Here is an 8,902-nt window from a genome sequence, read left to right as displayed (position 1 = left end):
ATGCTTGTTATTCAAATGCATGCATCAGTTTTATTATAATAGATAGAGAAGTTTGTTTGCTCTCTACTCGTATGTGATGATTCATGAATTTTGGCTGATGCCTAATTTGCTGTTCCTGTTGCACCACCAGTAGCTTAATTGGAAATCTCTCTTGGTCTGTAATGTTCCTTTTTTCACCTGCTAATTCATTCATGTTTAGCTGCTGTAAGGCTGAATATTAACTAGAGTGCAAAAACTCTTTCTAAATGTATCGTTTCAGGTTTATGGAAATCATGTAGGTTTTGCCAACAGCAATCAGAGTCTTGTGTCTCAGGGTAGACCACCTCAGTGACTCTTTGATTTACTGCCACTGTATACAATAGACTGAAATACAATGCGTCCATATCTTGTGGAATTGCTTATTTATCTGTGATGAGCTGCATTTGCTTGAGATGATGGGGTTGGATATGTTGCTCATGTGTCATGTGCATAAATGTGCGTGTTTGTTTTGAAAAATGGGGAGGATGTTCGCTCCTGTTCAAAAGTATGGGGTCGGTAAGATTTTATGTTTTTGAAAGCATCTCTTATGCTCATTAAGGCTGCATTTATTACTTGAAAATACCGTAAAAACAGTAATATTTTGAAATATTATAACAACATAAAATAACTCTTTCTTTTTTTTTAATAAATAATAAAATGTAATTTATTATATGATGCCAAAGCTGAATTTTCAACAGCCTTTATTCCAGTCTTCACTGTCACAGGATCCTTCCAAAATCAGATTTTGTGCTCAGGAAACATTTATTATTATTATCGATGTTGAAAACAGCTGTACTGCTGAATACTTCTGTGGAAACCTTGAATAAGAAAGTTCAACATAACTATAAAATTTAATGCATCCTTGCTGAATAAAATTATTTCCTTAAAATAAATATGTAAAATCTTATTGACAACACATTTTTGAATGGTATAAATAAACATTTTGGCTAGATACTGTAGATTTACATAAGAGTAGGAGTGTTGCAGTATGCGCTAGTTTGATGTGCATTAGTCCTATGTTGTTATCTATTTAAAGCTTTCTTAATCTCATTACATTCTTATTATCTAGTCCTAAAGATTAAAATTTGCCTGATTATTGGCAGCTTCTTTGATGTTAAGACAGCTTTTCAAACTGGAATGTAAGTGCACAGCTGGTATGTACAGCTTTTGGCAGGGAGGTTTTGCCATTGAGTGTTGTGTTTTTGAAGAACAGATGTTGCCAGTTAAATGATACACAACAAATGATGAACACGTTCAAACTTGTATTTTGACCACAAGCAATTTGTGAGAAATTCTGGATTGATGGTTACAGTAACACAAGATTCCCTCTGGCGATTCTGTTTACTCTTAAGTCATGCAATTTCCTATGACTACCCACTTGCAGAGCCCAACAATAACATGTACCATGAGATTGTGATTTATTTCATTTCTTGAAGAGAATGAAAAATATGAAAGGAAATGCGTAATGTTTGACTGGCGCCTTTAATCTGTAGTTGTGCAATTTGTTATTAAAGGGGCTCTGTTTAATATGAGTGCTTGCTCTACAGTGTAATTAAGTAAAGTGATACACTCTCTCTTGACATCAGACTCAATTGTTTCATTTTTGAGCTAATCTTTCCATGATAAATGATGCTCAGAGTGTTTTGCCAGCGTGAGGCTTGGCACTTAGATCTACTTAAGAAATCCCATAACTGCTTTGACCCTGGGCTAAGCGTCAACAACCCTCTCTTGAGTTTGATGACTGGATGAAAACGTCAGAGCACAGTTGTATGGCTTCTGTTCTTTTGTCTCCAGAGAAATGGAGACTGCAAGAATCAATTCTATCCTTCCACATCCTTGTTTCTGCCAGAGGTAGATAGAGTGAGTGAATATAAGTTTTTTTTTCCCCCTCACTCCACACAACTGAAAGACTGTTGAGTCCTTCCTGACATTGAAAACCAAAATAGAACACCGAAGGGATTTGTTCTCTTAGCTTTCCAAATGGATTATCTAAGCAACTGGCTTGTTATATATTCCATCTCAATATTACTGATCCGGGATGCCATTATGGATTTCCTTTTTATCAATAAAAAAAAAAAAAAAACACGAAGACCACATACAGTCAGTATGACCTTTGTGGCACGGTTTCTATTTTGTGCTAAGGATACTGAGCTTAAAGTATCACTGTAGTCACCTGCTACTCTTTTCTCTATTAGTGTTTCCCAGAAATATGCCAGACTCATTGACTGAGCATAATGCATTAGTGCTTGAGGAACAGAGTTCAAATGCACGAATATGCATTGGCCAGTGCCACCATATGGATTGTGAGATGGGAAAACAATAATTTTTTTTGGAATTTGCAGATGCTGAGTGTCTGGTGATGCACTAGCTCTGGTGTGTAAGCACAGCTGAATGGACTAGTAATAAGTGAGCACAGTATTAGTGCACTAATGTCTCAGGTTAGTAGACCATTTGTTGTTTTCTATTGTAGATTGGCTATGTGGAATCTCACTGTGAGCTGACATCACTGTAAATTAATGTTTCAGTGTGTATTATCACAATGATGTGGACCCCATGATGGAGGTTCATTAAATATTTTTTATTAGTATTGTACTTTTTTTCACACTAGATTTAAATCCTCATCATCCACATAATTACAACTCTGTGGAAAATAACATTTCTGTGATAAGACAGCATTTTGACATACTAGAGTCACTAGAGTGACATAAGTTACTCTTGGCACAATAAAAAACCAAAAAATATTATTCAGTTTTTTAATAATGTGTGATTTTATGCCAGTGAAGTGGGCTGGATTTATCATTGGTACAGTATTCATTATGTTGTCTTCACATGTCCAGAGATCTTACTTTCCACTTCTGCAGTTGTAATTTCAAATGTGTGGCATTCAAGTATTAGAAGTTCTGTATATTATTTATGAAAATTTCTTGGTTTATCAGTTAATCTCAGAGGTATCCAGGCCTTGATATACTGAGAGTCCTACTTGCATGTCACTCTTATGAATATGTTTCCTTCTACACTGGAAAGAAAATTGCTTTAGAAAAATTTTCGCCCAGAAATTGCTAGTAAATTTCACACAATTTTAAATAGAAAGACTGAAACAGTATTTTCTTGTAAAACACTCCAATAATCTGTTTCGTCTACACATTTCTTTATTCATAATTTTTTTTTTTTTTGTACAATCATTCAAAGTAAACTGAAGGACATGGTGCATTGTTTAAATTAGGTTTAAGTAAATCTGGAAAATATGAATGAGTGTGTTGTTTGGAAATGAAGGCAAGTGTGTGTGTTTAATCAAACATTTAAGAGCAATTTTCCACTTGGATACTTAAAAGTTACATTTCCTCTGTTACAGCATTTATCTCATGTTTTGGAATAATGATTAGGTCATGGCCTGGATCAGCCTTCAAATGGATATTAATACCATGTGTGATGGTCTGGAAATTAAATATTATGTATGATGGTAATGAGTTCAGTTTTGGTGAAAAGTTGGAGAATGTTTTGTTTACTACAGTTAGCAAAATTAGAATGCTTAAAAATAAAGAAATTATTGGATTAAAATCCATGTTTGGTAATGACATCTGTCAGAAAATAAAGTTAATAATAATATTATCTAAAATCCAAACGGTCACTGTGCTGTTCTGTCAGATATCCTTTGTCATTTCTTCTTTTCTCATTGTAGTCGTAAGGGGTTATTTGGCTATAATTGAAATGAGAAAAGTTTATTAATATATTTACTTTTAATTTATTTATGCATTTATTTTTGGTCGGGGGTGAGGTAAATTTGTTTGTATAAAACCTATTGTTGTGTAAATGCAAAGTTTGGTGTGATGGTAATGACAAGCAGTATTGAGGACAGTGATTTACTATATATATATATATATATATATATATATATATATATATATATATATATATATATATATATATATATATATATATATATATAATATATATAATTAGTAATTAAAGTGACATTAATAGCTGTTCATCTATCTTAATACATTCTTTATATCTAGAATGGCTGTTTGTGAAAGTCGCCGTTGGGCACAGTAAACTTGTACTAACTGAAGATCCATGCTTACCTTTACACGAACGGGTTAAGCTTTCCAATCTCTTCACTGCATCACCTTTAACTGCGCCATGACAAGCGTCTCAGAATTGAACTCAAACTGATTACTGGATGACGCAGACTTTCCCCAAGAGTACAAGCTCGGTGGGCGCTTTTTAAACGATGAAGTGTAGCGGTAAAAACTCTTGTGGCGGTTTTTAAGATACTCCCGATAATTCTTGGTCAGGAGCGTGTACAAAAACGGGTTGATGCAGCTGTTGCTGTAGGTCAGGCTTGCCACGAGGTAATTGATGCTCGTGTGCGTGTGTGAGGCGAGACTGAAGGGCTTGTGGTACAAGGGCACAAGTTGCCATATCCAAAAAGGCAGAAAGCACGCCCAGAACACGAGCACAATGGTGAAAATCATTATCAAAACTTTCTGTTTTGGCGAGCGTTTGCTGGCTTTATTAATAGCTGACGTTTTTTGAGACTCTAGGTACGTCCTGGCTAGTTTTGTGTACAAGAAACCAATGACAAGCCCTGGCGCCATTATGCTCGTGCAGAAAAGGACTGTCAGGTACAATTTATACGCCTGGGGTGCCCAGGTGGGCGCGCACATCCTTTTCACCCCTCCATCTGCTGTTGTTTTAGTAGTCTGGTTAACCATGACCATCATGGGGAGAGTTAGTACGAGGGACAAAATCCAAACTGCCCACGCCATGGCTTTTCGGTAGCTCTTGGAGCGTTTCACAGTATCCAGCGGTTTAGTCACTGCCAGGTAGCGCTCCATGCACATCACTGTCAGAGTAAAGATACTCGCATGCATGGTTAACAGGTCCAGACTCAACAGTATCCTGCAGCCCACATCCCCGAAGTACCAGTCCTTTAGAAAGTACGTGCACACCACGAAAGGAATCGTGGAGAGGTAAAGGAGATCCGCGAGCGCCAGGTTGATGATAGAGATGTACATAGAAGTGGCGAAGCGTATGGAATGACACATGACTACCAGCGTGTAGACGTTTCCCGAAACTCCAACGATGTAAACCACCGACAGCAGCGTCCCGAAAGTCGATGTTATCACAAGCTCGTCCACCGATCCGGAGTTGCTACGGGACGGACCGCTGACACCGCCAGACTTGTTGTAATTCATTGCGCTCGCGGTGAATGTGGAGCTCTGCACGGGAACTTTAAACCAGGTGCGCCAGACCCCATATATGCTACTGTTTGGATGTTTGACTGATGTGTCTCAGCGCACTCGCCGGTGTCCGTAGCTCCTGACGTCAAACCGATGCTCCGCATTTGCCTTTTCGCCCCTAAATGTGTTAGGAGAAGTTTAGAGAGAAAGGACTTGCATTCTATTTACAGTTTTTGTTAATGTATTTTTTACTATTACATATTTAAGGGAACAAACATCTGGTAAATATATGCAAAGCGCAGAAATGTCACAAAATAAAAATTCAAAAGTCACATTTGTCTAATCTTCACTCAATTTTAAAAATTCGCATTTTACTGTTTTACGCACAGACACGTTTTGAAAGTATTATTATTAATGATACCTTTTTTTAATTGATATTCTTGTGTGAAATATAGGCTATATTTAATATTGTGAGACATTTTAGTTTAGACTACAATGACATACTTCAGCTATATAAATTAAGACTTTTTTCTAGTTGTATTTAGCAAAAGTAAATGTGTTCCAATTTAACACTGTCACTAATGATCTTGTGTGTATCTGTGCTATTTAAAGGGGTTATGAACTGAGAAATCAAAATTCCCTCAACCTTCTGACATATAAGAGGTCATTGTGCTATAAAAACATCCTGTAAGTTTCAGAACTCGTTGCTTATATTGAAGGCAATCTGCCGAAATGAAAGGTTGTGGAATGTGCCACTTTATGAAGTATAAACACCGCCTCAGCAGACGATGATCATCACCTGCTTCAACATCACTGCCTTTTAACAGTAACATAACATTCATATATAGAGGATCACAATGTTTTCAACTATTATCAACTATTATCAATTACAGTACATTCATATAGCATCAAAGGAAAAAAGGAAAGAATGGAAAAAATACAGGGGAAAACTGACAAGAAATTTCCAGAAGAAAAGGATTCAAAAATCTCCTTTTTGCTTTTTTATTTCTTAGATCTTTTAAGGCTTCAGTCTAATACTTAAGTTCAATTTTAAATAATGTAATGTAAATGTAATTATTAGTCCATTTTTGTTTGTGCATATGGTATTTCCCAGACATAATTAGGCCTATTAAATTAATCACCAAATTTTTGTCCAAACTCTTTTTATTCAACAAAAATATATCTTTACCAGAAATTTTATGCATTTAAATATTAGTATTCGATATCAATCCAAAACATTTGGGTAAGTACACAATCATGAAATAAGTGTTTTATGGATTCTTACTCTAAGTTACAAAAGATGCATGAAGTCTCCATGTCTCTAAAAACTTTTATGACTACTTCTTTAAATCAAATAACTTTATATATAACTTTAACTTTATTGGTGAGACAGTATTTACTGGGTAAATTTCAGACCTCTTTTCATTCAATCTGATCATATGACGAATTCCAAAATGGTTTGCATTTAGGCAATAATGTGGTTCTTCATAATTTTTTGTGAATTAAAATAAGTAAATTTATTATCTATAATTTTCACACCATTAATACTTAACTGATTAGTATATAAGGGGATAGGCCCAGAAGATATATTGCCGTACAAAAGCTGAATAAGGCCACAAGGAATTGCATCTAATACTACTGAAAACTCTAGCAGTTATAGGGATCTTATAATAATTTAGAAATTCACAGTAATTAAAGAGATGTCCATTATTCTTGAATAACAGTCTCACCAAGATTGTACCATTATTGTGCCAGTTTTTTGTAAAATAAGAACATATTTTTAAACGTAGGCCTAATTTATGTGTTGTTCCACATATGTAAAAGTTATGCTTAAAAATGAGTATCTATAATAAACAAACCTGAAAAGAAGAAAGCTTTATCGGAACCTTGTTAACATAAAAATTACACCTCAAAAAAATTAAAAAATTCTAAACCCCCAACTTGTCAAAAATTAACTCGGGGATGACATTCCAAATTTTGCCTTTAGATTTCATTTAGTTCTTGATCCATTTGTTCTTAAATACACAGTTAGCAGTACTAAAGCCAAGTACATTAAAAAAACACCATCTTCAGCTCGTAGTGTAAATAACGAGAGAGGCAAACGCGAGTCTACGCAGAAACCAAAAGACATACTTTATTTTATGAACTTTATTTTTAATGACGTTCCAGACCACATCAGTAAGAACTTGGTCCTTTGTTCACTTAATTTTTCCTCGGATTCTTTTACAAACAAGGCACAACACAGGATTTTCAGAAAGATTGAAACTAAAAGACAATGCTGTGCCAACTGACGTTATATTAGATCTGACAGTAATGTAGCACCACACAAGTGCGGGTAACTGTTTTTTTTTTATTAAGTGGTCACTATTCTGTGTCTGTTATTACAAATCGTTTGATATTTAGCCTATACTGAGTATTTAAGTTTTTTAACCTAAATCATAGCACCATCCATCTATGAAAGATGTAGGCTGTCAAACGTACACAACTTTTAGCCAATCAAATCAGTGGGCATTTACTTCCAAGTCTATAATCTATTCAAACAGAGCATTCTGATGAGGGGGGTCAAAACAGGACAGAAAATAGCCTATTATTTCTAAATTATCATGTTTTTTGATGTAGAAGTCTTGATAACATTATAAGTGGACCTCAGAGAACAAAATAATAAAAAAGGCAGTTCATGACCCCTTCATAAATTCATGAGAATATATCTGCATGTCATCCACCTTAGAGTCCTCACCACTACGGATTCAGTTATGTGCTGTTGTATAAAATTCATAAGGATTAAATAATGTTTGTAACTCCAAATAACAAGTATTCATTAATAAATTTGCTTAACTGACTTTTTTAAATGTAGCTAAATTGAATGTGAGTAAATAATGTCAGTAATTTGCTTCAAACAAAGGTCAACAACGGAAATGAACAGTTTTGGATCACATGGCTGGCCAGAATTCCTATAATTAACCATACATAATCCCAGTCCTGTTTATCACTTCTTGTTGAATTTTGAGGTCTTGATGATATTGTTTAAATCTACCTAATATGAAATTACGTTTGCTTCTTGATTTACATATAAAACAAGAAGCAATCTTAAGAGTGCATTTGTTGTAAAATGCCCACCCCTTTATTTCACTACCAAGAGAAAATGTTAATTTCAGTTTATGAAATACTTAAAAGGCTGTGTGATGCACCACAGTTATTTCCCAAGTGGTTTGGAGGTGTTCTTTTTTCTTTTTTTGTTTGTTTTTGTTTTATGTTTTGGTGGTCCCCATGCATTAAATGTCATTTTGATATTGCAGTGTAGAACTTTGGTCACCTATTGTTTTTGATATGGTATATGAATAAATTTCACTTTTACTATATAAAGCAATCATATATGGCAAGATATCTCAAGAGGCTATGAAGTAAATACCAAAGGTTGGTGATTTATATTAGAGCATTCAACACATTTCTGCAATATAACCGTGCTTTATGTTGGTGAACAGAGTCGTCATTGATCCAAGTAGATCCTTGCACAAGAATGAAAGACAGCACCACATGAAGTAGAGAATGTTTATATACAGTATGTAATACACTGTGTGCATGAAGTTGAGAGCTCTTTGGGTATTTTAAACACATGACTGACAGGTCAGAACTGTAGCATAACAGTGGGAGCTGAATACTGATGACGCTTTATGAAAGCTGCTGAAGAGGAACTCAACCTC

At 34.9% G+C, this 8,902-nt stretch overlaps 1 protein-coding gene across 1 annotated transcript; it reads right to left on the bottom strand.

The window, feature by feature from the left end:
- Positions 1 to 4,101: 4,101 nt before the first annotated feature.
- On the bottom strand, positions 4,102 to 5,345 carry LOC109061866 (urotensin-2 receptor-like). The gene has a single exon (XM_019078945.2). The coding sequence runs from the start codon at positions 5,214 to 5,216 to the stop codon at positions 4,134 to 4,136; it is 1,083 nt and encodes a 360-aa protein (XP_018934490.1). The 5' UTR covers positions 5,217 to 5,345; the 3' UTR covers positions 4,102 to 4,133.
- Between the last annotated feature and the right edge of the window lie 3,557 nt (positions 5,346 to 8,902).

Source organism: Cyprinus carpio, chromosome A12, assembly GCF_018340385.1.
Source record: "Cyprinus carpio isolate SPL01 chromosome A12, ASM1834038v1, whole genome shotgun sequence".
Lineage (NCBI taxonomy): Eukaryota > Metazoa > Chordata > Actinopteri > Cypriniformes > Cyprinidae > Cyprinus > Cyprinus carpio.
Note: the sequence above shows the minus strand (reverse complement) of the source record. Positions and strands in the feature narration are given on the sequence as shown.